Raw genomic sequence first — 25,023 nt, 5'->3', positions numbered from 1 at the left:
CTGGAGAACATTGCCAAAATATCAGAAGAAACCACAAGTTGTGCAATGCAGTGAAGTTCCTAATTTTGAAAACTCTTTCAAATGCACACATCTGTAATGAAATTTAATGAGGTATTTTGCTCTTTGCCACAAAAAACTGTTTGAAGATCTATTAGCAATTTTACAAAGGAAGTCACATTTAATTATATATATCATTAGTATATTAAAAAATCAGATTTCGTTATTTTAAAGCAGACATTTCATAAGCACAGGAAGTGGTACCTAATGAATAATAGTTGTCTGGGGAATGCTACATATCCGTCAAATCGCCATGATTCTGGTGTACTGTGAGCTGTTTTCTCTCAGTCCAAATGGTATATTCTGAATTTTTACGTATGGTACATGCATTTTCCGAAAGACAGGAGTCACGTGCAATATTTGTCTAAAGGTAGGCTGTGTGACTATTTTCCTTCAAATTTTTTTCCTAACTATCAAATTAAAATTGACAATAAATAAGTATCACTTAGTTTTCTGAATGCATTCCTTTCACTATTCAAAAAATACAGTAATGTTGACTACCAATATAGCAATTTCTACCAAAACATATTTCTCAAAGAAAGGTTTTACTGCGTCATTCTTTCTTACCTTTTGTGTGCTTCTGTCAGTGACTTCTCTTCATTTTCTTGGTCTATTTTAGCTGTAAAAATACAATCAAAGAATTAGCTACAAGATAAATATGTTGTTTAAGGATAATGTTTATTGTTAATATATCATAAGATGTATAGAAACCACCTGAGGGTATACTTATGTACATCAATTCTGAAAGGAAAAACAAATAAAAATCCCCCAAACACACAAAACTACATGAATTTTGATAGCCCTATTAAAAAACAAAACAAATAAACAAAACCAAAAGAAACCTCAAAGCAAAATAAATGCAACCGACAAAATGTCCTATGTTTTGGGACATGAAGACCTCTGAACTGTCCTGGAAACAAATGTCAATGGTACAGAATTCATATAGAAATCTAAAAAATATTAATAAACCTTTAAGCTAGTTTTTATTCTACTCTCCTTACATAGCTCTACAATAATAATTCATTAAAATTATTTTTCTACATTGTAGACACACTGACTTTGGAAAAGAAAATCCCAATTTTAAATTTGGCAGAGAGAAAGGCAATGGAATTATTAGGGAACAAAGGTAACCACTATTTTTCTGTTCCAATGTTTCAATCAACAGCACTTTACAAACATACGGTAACACTAAAATAGATATGTGAAATCTGTAGCAAAGATACACAAATGGAGTTTCCCTATTCTTTTCCCAGTCAGAAGGAAGATCAGAGCTATGTCTCATGCTGCAAATGCTTTTTATTAGTAGTAATGTAGTCTGCCGAGAAGGGTGAGCAGTGCCTGGCTGCTTGCAGCAGCAAACATTGTATTTAGTAATAATTACTTGAAGACTCAGGCTCCATCATTGTTTTGCTGAAAGTGAAAAAAATCCCAGCAAACCACAGAAAACTTGAGGGGGAGCTGGGTAAATGTTCTCAAGGAAATTCAAGAGCACGTGAAGCCTGCCTGATTACAGGTTTCAATACTGACTTGAAAGGCGTCCCAGATTCTTCAAAAGGTTTGTGAGGGCTCACAACCCTTTTGAGTGAACCTGGGCCCAGTGTTGAGTGAATCTGGGCTCACTTATAGTTTTTCTTGAAAGCCTTGCCTTGCTTTGGATATGAAACCAGGTGAAACCTGGCAGCTTTGACAGAATTTCATTAATTTTTTTTTTTCTTCATACTTCAGTCCTGAAAGTCAAGGTATGACTTGTAAAACCAGATGGTGCAAGAGAGAAAATACTGCACACAAACTCCCTGGATGAAGGGAGATCCAATATCCAATTCTGCATTAACACTTTCACTAAGTATCTGCGGATACAACTTTTAAAATAAATAATTCTATTACTATTATTATTTGGACTCCTCTCAGTTCAACAATGCTTGGAAATGGAGGCTAGCATGCTCCAGCCTAGGACAGTCTTTTAGTGCACACATCACATTTGTAGGATATAACTCTTTTTGTAATTTCCAGGATTAATGGAATATTCCATCATCTGAGCTGTCTAGTTTCGGGGCTTTTTCTTTCTTATTTCATGTTCTTCCTTATTTCATGTTCTGCACATGCTTACAAACAATTATGTACCCACCAATAAGAGCAAATATTGCATAATTTACTTTTTGAAAGACTGCAAGCACAATATATCATACTAGGCTTACCAAAGTGTGTCAGAATGTCCCCATTCTGGAGCAAGTTTTGTTTCAATTAAAAAGGAAAGTTACTATGGTCCAGAGAGGAAGAAAAAAAATACTTCGGGTATCTGTACTTTTATTCATTTCATAGAGAATGGGTATTACCCAATGAAAAGAATCTTGAGAATCCTTGAATGATGCAGGTGTACGTAATAGCTTTTTTTAAAAAAGTATTAAGTACATACGCATAAGGCAGCCACTATACCCACAGAGAGAGATTTAATCCTGCATCAGATCACCTCTTGGCATTAAACAGTCTTGCAAGGAAAGACTTTTCTCTAAAACAGAATTCCCTTGTAGTCTGTTCCAAATACATGATGACACTTCTAAACCTTTTGCATGTTATTAGAAGGATATTATTCCAGTGTAAATCTGACTTGCAATCCACTTGCTTTCTCATTTTTCTAGACATAAAAAGGTAAAGAACAGTATGAAAACAATTCTGCTTCCACAAGACAACGGGTGGCACCAGTGAAAGAGAAGAAAGTATGGTACGTACACTCAGGGATCTGTCCCTGTTCAAAGCCCTGTTCAGATGACTGCTTTTGCACTAGTACACGGTAAACATCTGAAAGCTATGGACAATGGCTAGTCAAAAACATGCACTGAGATTTAACCAGCAAGGAAAGAAAGCCTCCTGTCATCAAAACTACAAAAGTCTTACTGTCACCTGGATACAATGGAATAACTATTAGATGTTGAAGCAGCTGAAGATTGCGACAACTTCTGGATCTGGCCACTAATATTGTCACCAGATATTAGCGGTTATTGGTATTTTGCTCTGTAGTAATTGCCCTATTGATAAACTGCTTTCAACTCATTTTTCCTGTTTCAGTAGGGGAGGAAAAAAAAAGTCAGTTATGACAGATTCAGTTGAAGTATCCCAGAATACCTTAGACTTTACAATTTCATCCAATATAATGCACCTTTACTGGCCCTTCTTCTGCAAAAGCAGTTCATCGCAACTGTAAAGAGACTGTTTGAAAAGCACCAGTTTGGCTTTCTTCCTTCTTAGCAGCCTATATCAACTAAGTGCTGAGTACCAGCTGAAAGGTGTCCACCTTGGGAGCACAGTCTTGGGAGAAAAGTGAATTTCCTTTTACAAAAGAGAACTCCTCCAACAGGTGAAGTAAAGAGGAAATCCCTACCCACTCCACAGTGATCCCACTGTGGCAATGACTGATACAATGGTGATTGCCAGGGATACTGTGGCGGCTGAGCATGTCTGACTGCTCCATTCTGCCATTAAAATTTCTCTTTCTTTCTATCCTCAAGAAACAATATTACCCCAGAAACTCGTATTGATTTTCTTTGAAAAACATTAAAAGAAGCCTTGTAGTCATCCAGTAGCCACATCTGCTTTCATATATATTCAGAATCCGTCAGCTCATCACAGCAGCGACTGCTTGCAGGCTTTTCTGACGGATGTAGGAGTTCCGGCTCTTGGGTCAGTTATCCTTCCCAAATGAAAATAGTCCATATTTTATTGAATCATCATCTTTTCTCCAACCCCCTGCTAAGAGCAGTTTTCTTGATCCTTGACACTGACTTACTAAACCACCTCCAAACACACTGTTCCAAATCTATCAAAGACTATATCATACCAGGAAATACTAGCTCCTATATTTCATGTAATGCAGCAGTAAGCAGAGGTAAAACTTAGTTTTATATCACTGCCTGCATACACTCAATATATTGTAGGGATTTATAAGCAGCTCTCATAATCCTGAAGGCATATATATTCTCTAAAATCTACTTAAAAGGATATAGTTGAAAAATAACCTCAGGTCATATTGAAAAACATCGCCATACCAAAAAAAAAAAAAAAAAGAACATTTCAGAATGAAAATTACCTCTCATGGAGCAAGGCTGCCTTATCTACTATTTACAACATATACTGGATTAGTTATCTTTTCACTTTTTCTTTTGAAAGCATCTTTAATGGCTTCTTTTTGGATGATGTTCCACTGTTTGCCTGCTTTTTCCATAAAGATACCTTCAGATTATTTAAAGATGGTTTCCCTTCAGAGCAAGGTCTATACTTCCTGAATACTTTATATATTTGGTCAAAATTCAAGTACATTCCTTCCTCCCTACGTCATTCCTTACCAAGCATGAGGACTGTACTATATCCAAGACTCTTCAATCAATTCTTTTACATAGAATGTATATGTATTTCTTCAAAATTTACTCACATCAGATGTTCTAATTTCTATCTTACTACTTTCTGTATTTGCTTAAATTTACTGCTTGATGTTTTATAATTGGGGCATAAAACTTGATTTCAGGCAATTCAAAATGAGCTTTCCAACAAGGCCTCACAAACGAAGTCTAATTAACTTAATTCACAAAAGGTCTGTCGTTATCAGCATATACACACATTCCAGAATGATACATGCCATTGTTCTCTGTGTTTGCTCTTCCAATTCTTTTAGATTATAGTCCTGCAAAGATTACATATAAACTTCTGCAAAGGCACATATATGAAAAGCCACACTAAAGTGAGCTATGCATTTATGAAAATCTGAAGCCTCTCACAAAATGGAACGTGAGAAGTATACACAGGCGTTCTAGAAAATAACAGTCTTTAGCAGAACAGTATAATTCATTTTTCTGCAAATAGTCCTTTTTTTCTTTGTCTTTAAGAAGCCTAGAAGATTAAATTAAATGGAGAGGGGTTCAAAGATAAGGACATAAAAGCCATTTCTTGACCACAAATTGTCCCCTCTGGTCTCAATGGCAAATGACATTTCGGACCTATAATGCTAAAATCTCTGCAGGAATCAAGCCACTCTGTGAACTAAGAACACTGCCGAGTATTTTCTCTTTTTCAGTCCAATAAACTTTCTATATTAGTCTCCTCCAAATTCAACCGTTATAACTCTGCATTGTATCTGGTCTTTTAAAAAAAGTTATTTACATTAATATATCTATTTTCTATATGGACAGACATTGCATATAATGTCTGTTGACTCTATTATAGGTTGCTGCAATTTCTTTTTTGAAAGTGTGACATTTCACTCTTTATCATCTCTTCCAGAGGATTTAAAAATCACAAAAAATATTTCACCTGAGACTAACTGGGAAGTCAAAGACTTACAACAACTGTCTTAAACTGGGACTATTCTGCCCCTGTGCTATACACATATTATTGAAAAGCAATGAAATTTTTAGAAATCCTTTTTACCGAATAGAAAATAAAGAAAACTATTTCTAACACTTTTACAAATCCTTGCTGCAGATTTACTAGGATCTTTAAAGAGAACATTTTTTTCCACAGTGGTGCTGAGTGAATAGTAGTTAGGACTTTGAAAATATACCAAGTATCTCCTCTAGCAGAGCCACAAACTAAAAAAAAAAAAAGAAAAAAACCCAACAAAACAAAACTAAAAACAAAATTGAGGGATAGACTTTCTTAAAAAGTGTATGGAACACCAGGCAATTCATCTGTCACTCCTGACCCAGCTCAACTAAGATCCAAGGACCTGAGGTGCCTGATAGAGGCCATGAGGATACCTTCTGTAGGTATCTCATGCCTGTGACTAGGACAGAAAGAAAGTGAAGATAAACAGAGAAAACACTGGATGAACAACTTCCACAAGCAAGGGCATGTAGTTACACTGATATTATTAGGGTTGAAGGTTCAAGTTTACAAGACCTCTGCCAGAGCTCCTAAGAGAATTCCTCCATTCTCCTTGGTAGCACACGTACTTTTAAATGCCCCCAGAAAACACCAAAATAATACTCACAGCTAGTTTATTTGGCAGTCAGCATACTATTCAACACTGTGTTTTGAAATACCAAAACAGAGTAGCAAAGACACCGGGATCAGTAGAAAGCTCTCAAGAAAACCCTTTCTTCCCCCCTTTAGACTTCTGAATGTGTTTTGCCTCAATTTTAGGATGTTATTGTTGTTTGTTCTTTTTGCAAATTTTATTAAGATTAATGCAGTTGGGGATGTGAGAGGCACTGGGAAGAACTAAGTAGCCATTTTAGATGGAAGCTATCAAAAAGGAAGTGGGTTTTGAGGAAGATTGTAAAGAAAAGTTAGATGATCATTAATTTTCAAATGATGACAGGGGCTCGTGCTTAGTGGCTTTGTAAAAAAAAACAAACCCAACTTTAAAGCTTAAGCTTGAATATGCAGTAATATCAGGAATATCATGAGAAAAACAGACTCAAAGCTAACAGTTAATAAGAATTATCAGTGTCCTTTATGTGCAAATGTACTTGATAAGTATAGTCATAAAACAAGTTGACCCTTTGGTTCCAGTTCAGAAATTATTCCAAGTAGACCTTATAGGTCTACTGAAATAGCATTCAAACGCCCTCTCAGAGCTTTTGTTCCACCAGGATGTTTTGTTGTTGGTTTGTGGTATGATCTTGACCCAGTGATTACTGTGTGTAGTCACCGTCTGGCCCCAAACCCTGTTGCAATTTAAGCTATTTCTGCTGAACCAGTTTCAAAGGACTATGAGTAAGAAGATGCACGAAACTGCCATCCCTTCTGATCTCCCGATCTCTCTTAAGGGAATATCACATCTTCTCAGGTAATTGAATACAGGAATGCATCTGAGTAATCTCAGATGGAAGGCAACAAGAATCCTTTCATCTGTTTGTCTATGTCCTAAATCTTTTGCTTTTTTCCCCTCTCCTTTTATTTAAATTGTTAAATAGTATTTGTTTATAATTAGCTATGAATGTGCTTTCCAGTAACTTTCAAGTGGAGCCAGTATTTTGGGGTTTGGTTTTTTGAATTTTTTTGGTTTGGGTTTTTGGCTGGGTTTTTTGTTTGTTTGTTTGTTTCGTGTGTGTTTGTTTTATTGTTGGGGTTTGTTTTTGGTTTGGTTTTTTTTTTTTGACAGACACAATGCCTCTTCAATGAGTCATTAGAGTTACGTTGCTATAGTTTTGAGAATTTCTATTTACACTGAACAAAGATCCAAGTACATTTGGATGGTTTATCATCAGGTACACTCACACTAAGAAAGCTTTGCAAGAGAAGAAAGCAGGATTACTTCTGGGAATCCTAGCAAGAGTCTTACATCCTTCTGTATTTGCTATGAGAAATTCATAGAAGGTTGTGAGCATGAAGAATACGCACTCCCTCTCCCCAATTTTCTAAGATTTTCATATGTGAAAAAGAACAGCTAAATACTTCATTCAGACCCCAGTTTCTTGAAGATAACTGGGGACAGAGCATCTAATATACTGGACATTTCTGTTGTTCCAGTTTCTTCAACATCTATGATACACATAAACATTTCTATTGATTCCAACCAACTGCACTTCACAACAACTTTACACTCTCACACAACAGGAACAACTCAAATTATGTGCTAGCCCCATAGATTGCAACCAAGATCTATGGAACCAAAGTTTAAACTCGCAGTGAATATGTGACCACTGATAGTTAATCTTCGTTGAAAGTTAGAAAAAATTAAACTTATCAACAGACTTTATAAAAGGAGACTGACTTTTCAAATTAAGAACTAAATTAAGTAATAACAACAACAAAAAAACTTCAGCACAAGTCCTATCTACCCCTCATATATGCTGTGTTTCAAGATGTGAACTCTCTACATTTTGCTATTTGTGTTCTCTTTTAATCCATCTCAGGCAGCAGTCTGGCAAAAAGATAGGTTATTTGCCACCCTTTGAAAAATGCCATCTGCTGTCAACTGAATAGAGGGAGAAGTGGAACCCTGATCCAACACTTTAAAAAAAACCCAACAACCCACCAATAAAAAACCAAAAACAACCCAAAAACTAAAAAAAAGAAAATCACTCCATCATACTTAGTTGTGTGCATTCAGCAACTGCTCACTATGATGTTGTCATATGTCACATTCACAGAAGCAAAATACATTGAATTTCATGTGCAACTTTCAGCTCCTCACCCCATATTCCTTGCTACTGTTTCTAAAATCCTACACTGCTTAAAGGTCTCAAGTGAGGACTAGGCACTAAACAGATGTGCAGCCAGCTAGCATACCTAGGACTAAATATAAGATATTAGGTACAGTGAAGATACCGCAAGAGATTTCCGGCCTGATGTAAAAGGAAGGCTGTTCAGCTGTGAGCCTGGACTAGGCAGTGCTGAAGAACATGTCATAGTGATTAGGGCTAATGAAGGAGCTAAGTACTCTTACAAAATCACAGATTGATAGGGTTTGGAACGGACCTCTAGACATCATCTAGTCCACCCCCCCCGCCCCCGCTAAAGCAGGATCACCTAGAGCAGGTTGCACAGGATTGCGTCCAGGTGGGTTTTGAATATCTCCAGAGAAGGAGACTCCACAGCCTCTCTGGGCAGCCTGTTCCAGGGCTCGGTCACCCTCACAGTGAAGAAGCTGTTTCTCATGTTCAGATGGAACTTCCTGTGTTCCAATTTGTGCCCGTTGCCCCTTGTCCTGTCACTTTAAAGTCTTTAAAATCAATGTTATTTGAACACATTTTGGATTTTACTGGAGAAGAGATTTAAAATGTGAAGTAATTCCCCCCCCCTTCCCCAAACTATCCACGAGGTTTTTGGTAATTTTAGTAATCTGCTGTGTTTATTCAGAATATTTTGGGGTGGATGACTTGTATCATGCTATTGTGACGCATCCGTTGATCTGTTCCCAAGTGATGCCAAAATACCTTTTTTACTCTACCACACCTGTGCTGTCTGCAACCATTGTATTGATGCCTACAAAAACGATTAAATGAGGTCCTGTGCCAAAGGCACAAACAGCTGCCAGCCTCAGTCTAAAGGTTTGGCCTTGACTTTGAGGCAAGGTGAGGCTAATTCAGTGAAGCCTCTTTAGTGCTGCAAATACAACACAATCCGAATTAGGATTATTATGCAATAATGCACACCAATGGAGGTGCTGACATCTGAGGTAGGGACAAGTTTATACAACACTGACGTTAAACTATTTATTAGCATTAAGATGTCAGTGTGAGATTAAAAAAATACTTTCAGCACTCAAAGAACAAGTTTTAAAAGCTCTTTCAATAATCCAACAAAAAGAATACTAATATAAAAATGTAAACATTCACGGAATTAATTTAAGTGTGAATTCCTTCATCTTTTGTTCTAGTGACTTTATGTGGCTTGCATTTCATATCCCTCCAACATTTTCTTCTAAAATGAAAAAAAAATAAATTAATTTTAATCTTAGTAATGAGTGTATTTTGATAATAATAATATGTGAAGTGAATGTATCCACATAAATCTACCAATATCCAACCCCTTGAAGTTCTGTGCATTTTTTAAAAGAAGAAAAACAAAAACATTTATTTGTATATATTCCTAATAGTGGTTTGGTCATATTTTCTCAAATTATTTTTAGCAAAAATTATGAAGCAGTGCTATGTTCTCCCATATATTAATCAAATTATAAAAGCAACATTTAAAGAAAATGGAATCTGCAAAATCAATCATTCTGGGTTAGAAAATGCCAGAATTAAGATTACCCTAGCAGCGTTCATTTCGCAATCATCTACAGTATTTCTGGAGCCAGGAACTGAACCCAGTCATCCAAGATTCAGTGTGATGCTTTAGTCTCATTCACAATCCATCATTTGATGATGCACAGCCTTTTGCTGCTTGACCTAAAAGAACAAGTCACAGCCAACTATTTGGTTGCAGCTACAGCGATAAATACAACACACTTTGTGATTTATACATTCATTTACTAATGGTTTGGAAAGTGGATTCCTGAATGCTCTTCCTGGCAAAAGAGGGAGATGGTTACAGACAGTTCACCCAAGAGGACAAGTTTAGCATCTTTATTCTGCAAGATCACGAGGATGTGGCTAGAATTTGGGTCTGGAGAAGAGGCTGTATTCTTGGGTCCAGCAGAATGAAACCTGGGGCTGGCATTCACTAACAAGAGCAGAACTGCAGAATTTTGCAAAATAACGCTAGAAGGAACCAAAGTTTGAATGGTTACCTTGTACTCCCAAACCTACAATCATGCTGGAATTGTTCCCAATGTTTTTAGATGAACTAGCTAAACATTCGAAAATTATGGTTTTGCTTCTTCTACAATGTATTCTAGTACTTAAATTTCCTACACCATAATGCTTTTTCTAAAGTCTAAACCCAATTATATTAGTTTGGCTTCTGAATATAACATTGGATGACTTGCTCAGATTTGAAGACTGCAACATTTGCACAATTTATAGAATCTCAGTGGAAAAGCTGCAATTCCAACACACTGCTTCTTCCCAGTTCCCAAACCAGACTTTTCCAAGGGAGTGATGGTTGCTGCCTCCTATCATAAGTTTCCTGCCTTATCAGGCTGACAAGAATGCACAGCCGAGCTGGGGTCCCAACAGCAAACACCCAAAGACTGCTTTTCACTGCAAAGTTAACCACAGTTAAAACCTGGGGCCTGGGACTCATTGTGTTTCATTCCCATACGATTCTTTAAGCATGAGCTGGCTATCCTATCAAGTAGGGACAAGTTTAAAAGATTACTAACTGCTAATGAAATTCCTCCACAAACTGCACGATGAATAGCACCCTCGGTATTTCCCTACTGTCCCATGTGACAGACACATTTCCCCAAGGAAAAGAAGTGATTTCTGAATCTTTCTAAACTGGTGGATGTGACCTCTGCTGGTTTTGCGTCCCTATCTATCCACAACTACATACAGAACAAAGGAGACAAGGTTCCCAAATAGTGTTTTCCTTTGCAATCTCTCTGATTAAAGATTGTAATAACTTGTGGGGAGTAACTCAAGGACAGAAAATGTCAATGAATATAAACTCTATACTGGGGAGATGCAATACAGTTTGGTCTGAATAACTGGTCCTGATAAGGACCATTGTTCTACTAAATTTCATGCTTATATTTTATATTACTTAAATATTGGAAACCTTTAAAAAAAATATTAGAAATCTGTAACAAAAAAAAAATAGTTTTTAAGAGTCTTGTGTTTTCTGACAATTTTTCTCCAATTTCCTTTTTTGAAGTAGCTCCTTTTTTTTTCTTTTTTCCTTCCCCCCCCCCCCCCCCTTTTTTTTCCTTTCTAAATCCTGTGGCTATGGAGAATTTCAGCAAAAAAACCAACATTTGTGAAAACAAAATAATCACATTATATATTTTGTGATTGATGGTTTTCAGCATGTGGACAGAAAACATGGGAGAACAGAGAGGATTGCCTTGGAGGTTTTGAGGCACATAGACCCTCAGAAATCAAATGCATAGGACAAAGCATGCTTGCAAATATCCACTAAGCCAGTGCAGAGAGGATAGGACAGGCAGTTTGATCTTCTGTTAAGTAGAATGATAATTTTAAGAATGATCCTGAAGTTAATAAAAAAGAGGACTGGCATCCTTTTGCTAATTTGCATATTTTAATGAATATGGTGAATATTTACCCTACTGACTAGTCTGGCAAGGCAAATGCTGAACAGCCTCAATCATATATACCAGCAGCATTTTCATCTAAAACATTATGACTCTGAACACATTCTTGCCTCTTCCCCTTCTTTATCTTTCAAATGAAATAATCTTTACAAGTAAGCGAGAAATATACAACATGGTTTTTTGCTCTGGTAAATATAGTAAATGTGTTAAAAAAAGATTTTTTTAATTAACAGATCAATAGTTACAGTCAGCTAGACTAGTTACAGTAACTTCATTCAAAGTTATATAACTGTGCCAGACGCTAACTATTCTTATAAAGCAGCGCCTTTCTAACCCCTTGCCAAGGATATTTAATTTGATGTCCAAGTTTGCTTGCCTATGGGAAAACCATTTTCCATTTTAGCTGCTAGCAACAAGTATAAGTGAATATGCTGTAAATAACTAGCTATTTGAACTTTTGGGTCCCATTATGCACACAAGTTATCTACTCTGAAAAGGCATCATATAAACATGCCAAATTATTCAACCCTATGAAAAATGCTTTTCATCTGAATTATAAGTTAAAACTTTTTCTGACTTTAGAGAAACTGGACCTTGAAAAGATAAAAACTTAAAGCTTGATTTTTCTTTGCCCAGAGCATATGTTATATAAACACAAATCCCCAAAAGGTGCCAAGAATTGTCCCTCTGTTTTTCTAAATGATCATGTGTGCAGTCTAGCTGAAAAGACTCATCGATTATGTCTACATAAACAACAAAAGCCCTTAGAAAAAATATCTAGATCAAAAGCCTGTCAAACACTGAACAGGAAAGAGAAATCCTGCTTTAAACATGGCCTCTTTCAAGTCTGAATTCAATCCCATGAAGTAAAAACAAAGGATTTCATAATGAAAGGTATTTAAAATTACTTTATTTTTGGAACTTTACCAGGGATTCTTTTTTCCTATATGTTAAACTTTGTCTTTCCTACTTTGGGACAGGATTCTGCAAAATATGCCTTACAGTTTTAAATAAATGTAAAAATTGTTTAGTCACAGTCCACTGTGTTCACAACACACATTTCCAATTATTTTCATTAAAATGGGACAATGATATTTTTACTGACATTATGGGTTTTTCCTTTTGTCAACCACCCGACAACATCCACAGTTAACATGGGAATACAGCAAAGTTCTTAATGGATGAGATGCATTATTTTTTTTTTTTTTCCTGTCTCTTTTTCCTCACTTTCCTAAAATACAGACACATAATCGAGAAAGAAAATCACATATCCTTGCAAAACCAGAGCAGATTACTACATAGCTTACATATAATTATGATCTGGAAGTCATAGTCAGAAATCATAAAGTAAGCTAAAGTACAGAGTCAAATACTTCTGCAGGTATGGTTTCTAAAAGAAGTGAAAGAAATTTAACAGATATATGTTCGATGAAATATAATCCTTATGTTTTATTTCCTACTCTGTTATTCAGGTTAATATGCAAACATATGGCATGATTTACAGTATACCATTAGTGATTTCTTTCAGACCAACTTTTGATTTGATTGTCTCCTATATATATATAAATAATACTATAAACCTATTGTAAAATGCTTGCTACATGTTTAATCATGTCGTTAATGTAACATTTATATTTCACATACATAATCAGAATCCAGTTTTAAAGCAGTTCATACCTACTATTGCTGGAGACAACATCCTGTTTGCCAGGTATAGCTAATAGACATTTGTCTTGGAAAACATCAGTGCACATTTGATGGTTCAAAATGGTAGGTTTGCTGAATTTATTCAGTGTAATTCAGAGTCCTATAGCATAGATCAGTATACACTAGAACATATGTACTCCATCTCCTCATAATATTCAGATGGATGGTCATCTTGGATGTTCTAACCAAGAAAACATAAATACATATCTGACTGGCCTCTCAAATATAATACACATTCAGTTAATAATGATTTCTGTATATGATAGCTCATTAACACAGCCTTAGGCTAACAAATTACTAACAACTCAATTGAATCAGCACTAGAAACTGACTTTTCACATAACTTACATGTTGAGGAGATAACATGTCTGTCTTCTATTATAAAATGCAATATCAAAGCAGAAGGAGCAGCAAAGTGGTCAAGAAAGTTAAAATTACATTGGTGTACTCATCAGGCCATTGTCACCATGATGCAGTAAATTCTAACTTGTATCAAAAAGTGAATTGGCCAATACAGAGTATACTCTTTCAGAGTACTATTTTGAGAGATGCTCTGATATACCACTAGGCAAAAATTAAAGTTACCCATATCTCCTATAGTCTTGCAAAAGAGGGGTGTATTAAAGCATTGAAATCAATCTATTCATTTTTAAAGTGTTTTCCTCCTAGCACTCAGGATGCCAGTTCATCATGGATATTTCTAATATATTTTCTCTTACAGCATTTTCCACTAATCACATCCAAGTATTTCATATGGATTTGCCTTATATCTGGAAAACCTTTAACTACTTTTGCTACGCTTGCTTCGTGTTTTTGTGGCACATAAAAAAGAATTATCTCTTTGGAAAGAAGTTAATGAAACAGATCCAGCTTCAATAATTTTTCAGGGAACAAAGGTTGTAAAATTGTTTTCAACTGGAATGTTGAACTTATCAGAAGATCACGCACTCAAGCCAATAGCATTTGTCTTTGCTGTCATGCAAGAGAGAATGAGTCACCTACAGTACAACAGAATCATTCTGCAAATCTTTTAGAACTGTGTGGCATCTGATTAAACTAATCCACATCTTTCTATGACGCCAAAATAAACAATCCCTTTCCCACAACGTATAAACATTGTTCCCATAACTTTCCTTTGAAATGTCATGAAAAGGTTAAGTGACGTTTCATTATTTACCTTGACTAATGAATTGCTCCATGCTGTCTTTGAAAGGCTGGAGGTGCTCTTCTAGTGATAGCTGATAAACTTTTGCTGCTTCTGTCTCACATGCTGAAATTGAAGTAATAGATTAGTTTAGGATGACACATCATAGTATGGATCTGCATACTGTAATAAAAGACACTTAAATTAATGCATAGGCAGTGAAATTGCTGGAATATGTGCCCCAAACACACTACTTCAAGTACAAACACTATGGTAATATATTCAGGAACAGTTAGGTTCCCAGTGAAATGTTTTTGACCAAAATATACAGTTAACTTGCAGCCAGCCTGTTAGTTTAAATGAGTGGAAATAATGGTTTTGAAGGAGAAAGACAAATTTAAAGGGCTGAAAGGTATGGGAACAGAAATACAAACTCAGATCCCAGGCCATGTGGATATACCTGGCCCCAGGTGATAGTGCTTGAATCAAAACAAAGTTCAGATGCAAAACCTGCACCAAAGAGTAGGAAGGACTGTACTTTAGTGAGTAATACCAGATGAGGGCTTGATACCGGCTAAACCGTAGACATAGTGAAGTGCCTTGCATTGTTCAAAAGTAATAGTGCAAAATGATTAAAGTGAAAGATTATGAGTATAGTTCTTGTTGTTTGAACTCTGTGAGAGATCTTGGAGAAGGACAGCTGCGTTTTTATTGCACTAGAGGCCAGGACAGAGAAGCTGGAGCGTGAAGCAGCCCTGACACAGATTATTCATTGGTGAGGTGGTATTGTCGTGCTTCCACCAACTATCCAAGCTAATTTAGTTTGGGTTAACAGAAGACTTGATACTACTACTTCAGAGAATGTTAAACTCTGATTTCTATTATAGGGGAAATCTCTGGGCTGTGATAAGTTCCCATCATTCAACAGAAATGAATCCTGCTTGATTCTGCCTCAAAATTTCCAGTAAAAGTGCAACATTTTAAAAAAAATAATAAGTATTTTCCTTGTTCACTCTCCAGAGTTTCTTTCAGCAAAATAGGATTATTACTAGGTCTTTAAATACAGAAGACTAGTTAGACATTTAAAAAAAGATTCTGAAGCAGCAGAATATACTATCATAATTATCTCCTTTAAATATAAATGATGTCTAGGATTACATCAGTCCAAATATCTACAGATCAGACTTGTAGTCTGCTTTTGAAGACCGGAAACAACAGGTAGTAGCCTTAGAATACATCACCATTATATGCTCTAAAAATGTGGTTCTGTAATATTTGAAAGGGTCTCAGGGGGAAAAAAATAATTAAATAAAATCAGTTGTCATCTTTTTCATTCTTCAGCAAGCACAAATTCATAATCTGGTAAATAATACCAGATTCTAGTTTACAGCAAGAAACTAATGATATATCCAAAAGAACATGGTAGAACAATTAAAGATAACATAATTAAAGATAAAGATCCAAAGGTTCATTAATTTTGCCAAATGCTGGTCAGCCAACCCACTGTCGATCTGTACCTAGCCATTCAAGCTAGAGTGCCATGAAGGTAAACAGATATGATGGTAGTCACATCACTCTATATTCTGTTAGCTGCCTAAATTAATTCACCTTTACTGTACTATTCATCTGATCTGCTATATCTGGGGCAAATCTTTGGAGAATGTGGCTTTAGATCTCAGGCACTGGCTAATCATCTCTTCTCATAGTTGTGAAAATACCAAAGACAATTGGAGATAATAATTTTTAAAATGCATATATACAGAAGAACAACTCAAATAATTGGTAACTACCCACAAGTGGAGTAAAGTCAGGGTGACAATAACAATTTCTTATTTTTTTTAAACAACTTTTTTTTTTAAGCTTAGATCAAAAACAGAAATAAGTACCAGCAGACTTTAGGGGGAAAAGTTAACATGAATATATTATATTAACCAACTAACTCTGCTTATGAAGCAATACTTAAACAAACAAACAAACAACCCACAAGAAAACCAAAACAACAAAAAAAGCCTTACAAATATAATCACAGGGACAAACCTGTAGAACTTTCAGTCACATGTTAAGTCAAATATGAAAATGGAATTATTGCTGTATGTGAAAAGTTTCTAAGGTTGGAGAAAACTTCCTTCAGAATGGAAGAGAACAGAATCTGTTCCTTTGATAAATAGATGTTTACTGTTGGTCAGCTCACAGATTGTAAATGCAAAATAATTCAACTTTCCTTTCTGGTGCTGATGTTTTTGCTATGTCTAAAGATTGTGCAAAAATATATCAAGGTGTGTTGATAACCTCAGCAAAGAAAACTTTAAATTCCGTATAAAACAGTATTAACAGAACCACTTTCCAAAAATTCCCAAATTATCCTGCAGATTCTTAAACAAATGTTAGTCAACACAGCTGAAATAAGGGAGGGGATCCAAATGACCACAAATTTTCTTACAGTGTACGATAGACAAAAAAAAAAATAAAAAAAAAAAATAGAGAAGCTATGTACTATTCTGCAAAGGAACACATTCTGATGGAGACATATAGAATTTCTATTATTCTTTTCTCCTATTCAGAAGTAAGTGGCAGAGCTGAAAGGTGCTGCAGAACCTACCATAACATTTAATATCACCCAAATTCCATACCTTTTTCCAGAATACAGAATGCATATTCTTCACAGAAGTACATTACACTCTCTTGAATTAATGTCTGCAGCTCACAATGAACTCCTGATCTCTCAGCTAATTTGAGAGAAGTATAGATCTTATGAAGATATATACCCACCCAAAATCTTAGCCTATGCCCATATCAATAGCCTGAAGCAGTCCTTTTTCAAAGTCTATAAGGAAATGCAGGGATATACTATCCTTTATATTCAGCTTGCTATAGAAAAGAAAAACATGTAATATTGTCAGAATGAAATGTCTGTTCTTTAACTATTCAGATGCTGGAAGTTCTGCCATGGTTGATTTGTTTGTGCATGCATGTGGGGTCGGGGGAAAGGGAGTGCAGTTAATGATAACGTCGTTTCTTTGCTTTTTGGTGGAGTAGATTTTTGTTTGTTCCTCCTCTCCTCCTGTTATAAGGCTAAAATCAGTGATGTTCAGAATAACAGTTCAGGTCCATTTTTGACCCTATTCCTGAATTGCAAACAATATCCAAGTCATTTAAAAACCAACAGGAAACACAGGAAAAAAAAATATACTTTTTTCTTCCTTTTTTAGAAAGTATTATCTCATATGTAGCATCTAACTTTTAAAAATAGGACAAATGCTGTCATTACTACCATACTAATATTGGTATTACGATGCTTAAAACAAACTAGTTCATTGGATGCCTTCTTCATTAAAGAAATAACAGGCCTGTAAGCTCTTCCTAAGTTTCCGCTTTCTCCAGAGCACCAAGACTGGAATTATGGCCTCACTGTAAAACCTGTGTACACTAATTTATCATGTTCTGTAATTCGTCACCACAGTATAAAACCCTGCTGATGAGGATGAGGTATTGTTATTCCTCACTGAAACTGAAGAAATTCAAGTGTTGATCATATGAAAGGAACACAAAACACTAGACAGTTACCAGTATTTCTGCCCAAGTGAAGGAATAAGATACTGAATAAATGTTTGTGTCAGAAGTGTATTTAATAACTTCTAAGAAATGTGGAGGTGAACCATGCCAAAAAAAAAAAAAAAAGTATGTAAGAATACCAACAGAGGCTTCTATATTTGATTTTTTTTTTCCCTCAGCTTCATACTCAAATATATTTCTGTCCATGAAACATCCCAGATAAACATTCCAGATATCAAAGGAACAGGTTGGCAAAGGGGATCTGCTGTGACAAGTTTGTAAAAGTTTTGTCTGAAACAAAAGCTTGTCTCTTTTTTGATAACAGACTTACTCTGTTAGCATCCCAGTTCTCATAGGTTCAGTTATTCTTACATCTTAGTAGATGTGTACACAACTCAAAAATTTAGACAAAGCTAGTGTATTCCTAAATTCAGTTTACTTTAAGCAGATTTTAAATTTTCTTGTAATTAAAGAATTGAAAGGTATTTAAGGTACCACAAATGAGAGTCACGCAGGCAGTCACAAAAGCCAAGCACTAGGTAGAATTCCTCTCACAATTGCCCAAACAAGAATAAAGAAAGATAAAAACTTCTTCATATTGCTTTCCAGCAGAGTGAAGTTTTCCGTTCCCTGTAGTCCTGAATGCCCAGTCCTCATGCACTGATCTTATTCCTTCCAAAGATCTCAAATCCTAAGCACGAGTTGGCGTGGGCAGACACACCTCTTCTCCAACCCTCTAAATCAATATTAGCATATAAGCAATATCTCAACAATGGAAAAGACCAAAAGTCTATCTAGTTTCCTCTCCTCTCTAACTTCATACGCTGCAGAAGACCGTATGTGGTTTTTCCAGAGAAGCAGTACAAATGGATTCTTGTGGGAGGACCTTCTAAATTTTGGGCAATTCAGACTGGTAGCTTTTTGCCCATACATACACAGATCTCTCAAATGCTCCTGATCTGGAAATTGATGTGAAAAATCTGTGTTCTAAATCAGTTTAGAGATTTAAAAACATTGCAATTCCAGCTGTATCCAGTATCTCAAGAATCTTATCTCATTCTCTATTTCCATGTTAAAATACAATTAATTGCCATTTTCCAAGCTACTCTGTTAGCATGCCTATCCCTTTTTTATTTTTTTATTTTAGGTCAATATACTAAATCTGTATAAAGTTTCACAACAGCCAATATTGGTTAAGAGACTTCTATACAGAAAAGGAAATGTACTAACACTTTCAGTAAGTGATTCTGGTAAATGATCTAAAATGCACCCAGTCTTAGTATCAAAAATAGTTGCTGCACTTTTTCAAAAAGGAGAAAAAAAATGTTTTCAAGATTCAGAATTTTAATGCCTGCTCCTTAAGGCTTCCTGTATTGTTTTTGGTCAGGATAATAATGGGCACCATGATTTTTTCTTTCAACACTCTCAAAACATTAAAAAACCCCACAAAACAAAACAAAAAACCCCACCAAAAAACCTAATAAGAAAGCAAGCAGAACTGTGAATTATCTTGGCTAAGTAATTAACAGGTCTGTTAGGCTGTTTTGGTTAACCACTTCTGAAACCACATACTTATATATGTCCTATAGAATTCAAGTGGATTTTCAAGACCGTTTAAGACACTTAAGAGTACAAGTTGCACTGAGATTTGATAGACTATTTGTTTTTTAAGTCTTTAAGGAAATTTTGCAATTACATCCTTCATTTTCAGAGGTTCTTAGTCCTCAGACTCTCACAGGAGATGTTCCTGTGTCCTGCTTGCCTGGAAAGCATAGAACAACATAACCACTGTTTTCACAACTTCCTCAGTGCTTTCTGGATTCCTTACAGCTGCAACCTGTGACTTTAAAAGAAAGCTTAGACTTTACCAAAAGGAAACAATACCAGCCTCATCAAAAGACAAACTCTGATGAACTTGGCCACAAGTACAGAAAGAGCTCTTAATTTTCTTTTATTTATTTTTTTGGAATTGTAAAGACTTACACTAAGAACTGCTGAGTCTTCAAGGGCTTCCATAGACAGCTCCTTGTTTGGAGTTTTAAAGACAGTAAAATATGACTCACAGATTGACTGAAAGCCTGGCTTTAGTTTACATCTGGTTTAGGTTTAGGAGTCTGCATGCTGCATAGCTGCAGCAATTAACCCTTTCAGTGATAGCAGAACAAACAGCTAGAATTTGTAGATGCACAGCTGTTAATGAATAGGCAAAAGTAAAGATTTAATTTGGTTAAAACAATAGCTGTTTCTCTAAAGGTAGACTGTACAAATAACTGTAGGATTGACCAAAATAGCTAATGTTGCTAAATTATTTTGTTAATAATTGCCTTGAGAGATTTGGCATTTTATTATAAAAGACTAAAGGCATCCTTTCTTCAGAATATGGAACTATGGATCGTATAAGAAAAATAAAAGATCTATTCCTTAATTGTGAAAAATCTTCGTTCTGATTTATATCAAAACTATTGACAGAGAATAACAGAAACACAGCCACTTCAAAGTATCTCAAAACAGAAAGTTTTTGATGAGGCAATTAATTCAAACTCTCAAAGAACACAATTTTTTTCTCCATTTCAGTTCTCTCTCCTCCAGCTCCCTGTCATCTTCTCTTGAAAGAAGTTGGAATATCAGCGTAGAAGCACATTAAAAAAATATTAGTTTTTTTGGAAACCTCATAGGATGGACCTTCATTTCATCAAACTTTAGTTATTTAAAAGACAGATCACCAGACTAGATTCAAGACCTTTTCTTAGCACTCAATTTTAGGAGAGGACAATCAATTTTAGGAGAGTGATCCCTTCTTTTTCTGTCATCTGTAGTGGGACCCTAAATGGTTTAGGCTGCTTAACTTCTTTAATTGAAGAACCGCTCCTGTCCCTGCTCAAGGAGTGCACTGAAACATTGCCAAAGTCTTAGTCCCATAATCAGGACTGTAATGGAAACAGAGCACCCTGTGAATATGAAAAGATAGAAGGATATGCACGTGAGAGAGAGAGAGAGGGGATGATGTGCAAATAGAATGGTGCAATTTTTTTATTTTAGCCTGCAAAAGTTAATATTATCTATGAAAGAACTAACAGTGGATGCAATCTTATTTTGCAATCTTATCCATGCATCCCAGACACAGAGTTGGCCACAAAGAGAAAAATTCCATTTCAAACTACAGCGCAACTGCACTCTTAGGGTTGGTGCCTCTTTCTAGGTGTTGGGGGTAACCATTACTGAGGCAAGAGGAATGATTTGTCAAAAGTTAAATAGTTATGAGATAACTAGGCGAGAAAGAAATTGTAAGGGTCAAAGCATAATATGTCTACTACTACCACCCCATCTCTCTCAGTCCCACACTGACACCACTGAAATTCAAGTTTTAAAAGTCTTTCTATTGCGCAATATGGTACTTCCAATGCTCTGATTTACACAGCAGGTATTAAACCCAAGAGCACATACCAGCTCTACAACTAGCAGATCCAAGCCGAAAAGGTAATTTTAGGTGACTGTAAGAAGCACAGAAAAAATAGGGAACGTGTATGTTTCCAAGTTACTGTGGGGCTTTTCTTGGAACATTTTTTAAATACAAAGTGTTCTGCAAATGCCTAATGCTTTATAAACATTCTCAGTCACATTCATTCCAAATCAGAGCAATGTACTGGGCCACACAGCCTAGCTTCTTATCGATGGAGACTTTTCAATGAGTTGTAAACACTCAGAGTAGGAAAAGAAAGCATCACTGCAAAAATAATATTTAATTATCATAATTATTACTTGTAATCAGTTTTCAAAGATATTAAATATGACAACATTCTGACATATGAGTACTGACTTCAGCTCAATTTCATAGCAGTCTGCTTCATATGGTATTATTCATCTCTTCAAAATTCTACAAGTCAGATTTATTTTCTGCCTGACATTGTTTCTAATTCCCTTTTAGCTGAGCTTCAGTGAAAGTTTTGCAATACGTGACAACTGATGAATTAGTTTTTGATTTGCAAGAATAAACTCACCATTGTAAAGCTAAAATATTAATGTGTAGCCAAAGAACAGCTTCTAAACAGTTTTAACTTGCCATAAGTGCTTCATAAATACTGTAACTCTCACTGCCATTTTAGTGTCCTAGTTCTTTCTTAAACTAAATACACGTCTTGAAGAATTTCATGGGCCACAAATCCAACATTTTCCTAAACCACAACTGCACCTCCAGAGAGTGTCAGAGCAGGGAGGATTAAAACATTAATTGATTCAATACATGTTTTCCACATCTTTCTGCCCCACCTCTAGCATTCTGAAATGTCTAGAAAAATATACTGATAACAATAGATATACAACACAAGTCCTAATCAGTGAGAGTCACGCACTGCTCTTGTGACCCTGGATGCCCAATTTTCTTTACATGGTGAGTTGATTTAAGTCATGTGGCAAGTGCTAAAGTTTCTTCTGTGGAATGACATAGGAACAGAAGTCATTGCTTGGCATGACTGCATCAAGGAACGTTGCTGACAGCCAGGAGAGATCAAAAGCAGATCAAGTTGCTTAACAAACTATATGTCACTGAAGTCAAAAAGGCTAAATTGAGAATCCCGGAGAGCTGTGAAATCTGGGAGCAACAGATGGAGCCAAACTCATTTGGTTTGATAGTAAAAGGATCTACCTGTTCTTTGGTCTTCTATCTTAAAAAAAAAAAAAAAAAAAAAAAAAAAAAAAAAAAAAAAAAAATCTAATATATAAGCTTTATTCCTGACATCTATATTATTTTAAAAACAAAACCGAAACTGAACAATTTGCAAGTTCAATCTTACATGGTTAGTGTAGCTTCCACTATACTCTTAGGTGACTGTTGGGTTGTTGTTTTTTTTTTTCAATTTTTTTAAAAAATGGAAATTTCTGTCTTATTAATATTGGATCAGGCACAGAGCATGCTTTCTGAAAGTCTTTTGGACTTACACTTTTAATCTGAAATCTTAGAACATATTTTCTTTTCTAATATTTACAAACTGTGAGGCATATAATTCATAAAAAACCTTAAAAATGGACAAGGGCCTCCACAGTTAAAAGGGAAGAAAGCATATAAGTTTGAACATCATGAGTGCTTTTTCTTTTTAAGCAATCAGCATAACAACTCCTTTAATACAAACATAAGCCCAAGCTCAGAACTGTGAAAGAGCATAACAATGAAATTATTTTACAGAAACATAAAGATTATTTATATCTGCACATCTTTGTGAATGCTATTGACATATTTAGATGGAAAAGTACAGCATTGCTAGAATGAACTGCTATTGTTATGCTTACAAAACTTTTTTTTTTTTTAATAATAATAATCTTCTACTTTGTGGGTTTTTTGTTGTTGTTTAAGTGTCCCTATAATTTTATGAACGGATCCTTCTGGGATGAAGTTTACCCTTGAATAATGGTCAAGAAAAGTTTCTTAAGATAGAAATAAAATATTTTCAGAAGCTTTCATTCCTAGATGAACCAATACCCCTTTCCCCACATTGTACTAAGTGTGATCTGATTGTGCATGGTATTTGAAACTAGCACAGGCAGAATACCTGTAAATTGGTGACACTGCTCACATCAGTATTATGTGCAATTTTCAGTTTTTCAGTGATAAAGAACAAAGCAAACACACACACACACACCCCCACCTCCCATAAATGGTGAAATCCTCTCATAAAATCTTCCAACTAATTACTGAAGAAATAGGTCCAAGATTACAGTCTGCATCTTGGTATAAAACTGGAATGCATTCACGGGCATCTATTTGTATGGCTTTACAGTCAGTGATAATCAGTATTTCCCAGGAATATTCAATGCTCATTTATTCTCACTGACTTCGAGAGAATCATATTTATGATTTTGTCGGAATTTGCTCAGCATCTTGCAGCCTTCTTCCTACTCAGTTATTTAATGAGGCACTTGCTAGCTCTAGTAACTCATAAGGTTCCAGATGTGGATTAGCAAATCTGGTACTGTACTTAAAATACTAGTACTCTATTTAAAAAAGACTGACACTAAACTTGGCTATTCTGTCTCACTGAAAGCATTACAATTAAGCTACTGGAATACCTAGAATTTTTAGTGAATGTTCTTGCAGTCAAAAAAATTTTTTAACACAAATTATTTTTAATTTAGAGCAACACTTTTCTTTGGAAAAGAGAGCCAATGCAAAGCATTTTGCATTACTCAGGGCTGATGAGAAAGTCATGAATGAGATTGCAGACTGGTATTGAAATTGTCGCTCCATATCCAGAGGAGGATGCAGAAGGGGGCTGATGCTGTCCCCAAAAATGTTTGTAGCAAAGGCAATAGGAAAAGAGTGATGGTGTCTGCTGTTATTCTTCAGTTTCATTAACTATAGAACAGACTGACAACAGAGATTCCAGCCTAAGGGCTGGACTGAAAGCACAGAAAGAATTCAACTGCAATCTGATGGCAGAGCAAAGCGTGTAATTTCCATTTTTACAGAACCCCTGCTTTGGTCACTGCACAGTGTGGATTTATTCCATAAGAGATTTATGCCTGTGTGCAAATTTCAACCTTGATCTAAAAATATTTAACCTTTTGTGAATATAAAAACATTTTTGGTGAACTTGCAAGGAATAATCTCTACCCTGAAAGATGTTCATAAACATGCGCCTGAATTCAGGTACTTTTTTTCAGTCAGACCTAAGCAGCTTTATTCTCTATGTGCAAGCTTGGAGATCAGCCCTCAGATAATCTGAAAGTTGCAAGAAGGGAAGGTCAGATATCATTTGGTAACCATGTTGTGGTTTTCTTTTAATAGAGAACCTTCAATTCGAGGTTATTCAGAGAGTAATGGTTTAACCAAACCATTCCTTGGTCTCTAGATGCATGGTATTCAAAATCAGCAAGGCAACAGAACCATTCACTACTTGATTTGAATCAAAATGTAGCATAAGGGTACATACCTGGCTAGTCTGGCAGAGACTTTTAGCAAAAATATTGAAGATCATGG

General features: G+C 35.6%; 1 protein-coding gene across 1 annotated transcript in view; it reads right to left on the bottom strand.

Moving 5' to 3' along the window:
- Positions 1-25,023, bottom strand: part of FMN2 (formin 2) — a 178,111-nt gene that overhangs the window by 33,045 nt on the left and 120,043 nt on the right. Inside the window, exons 17-18 of the mRNA XM_075748780.1 lie at positions 14,535-14,627; positions 625-676 (exon numbers count right to left, since the gene is read on the bottom strand). Coding sequence (XP_075604895.1) covers positions 625-676; positions 14,535-14,627 — 145 coding nt within the window. The remainder of the gene's footprint in view (positions 1-624; positions 677-14,534; positions 14,628-25,023) is intronic.

This window comes from Balearica regulorum, chromosome 3 (assembly GCF_011004875.1).
Source record: "Balearica regulorum gibbericeps isolate bBalReg1 chromosome 3, bBalReg1.pri, whole genome shotgun sequence".
NCBI lineage: Eukaryota > Metazoa > Chordata > Aves > Gruiformes > Gruidae > Balearica > Balearica regulorum.
Note: the sequence above shows the minus strand (reverse complement) of the source record. Positions and strands in the feature narration are given on the sequence as shown.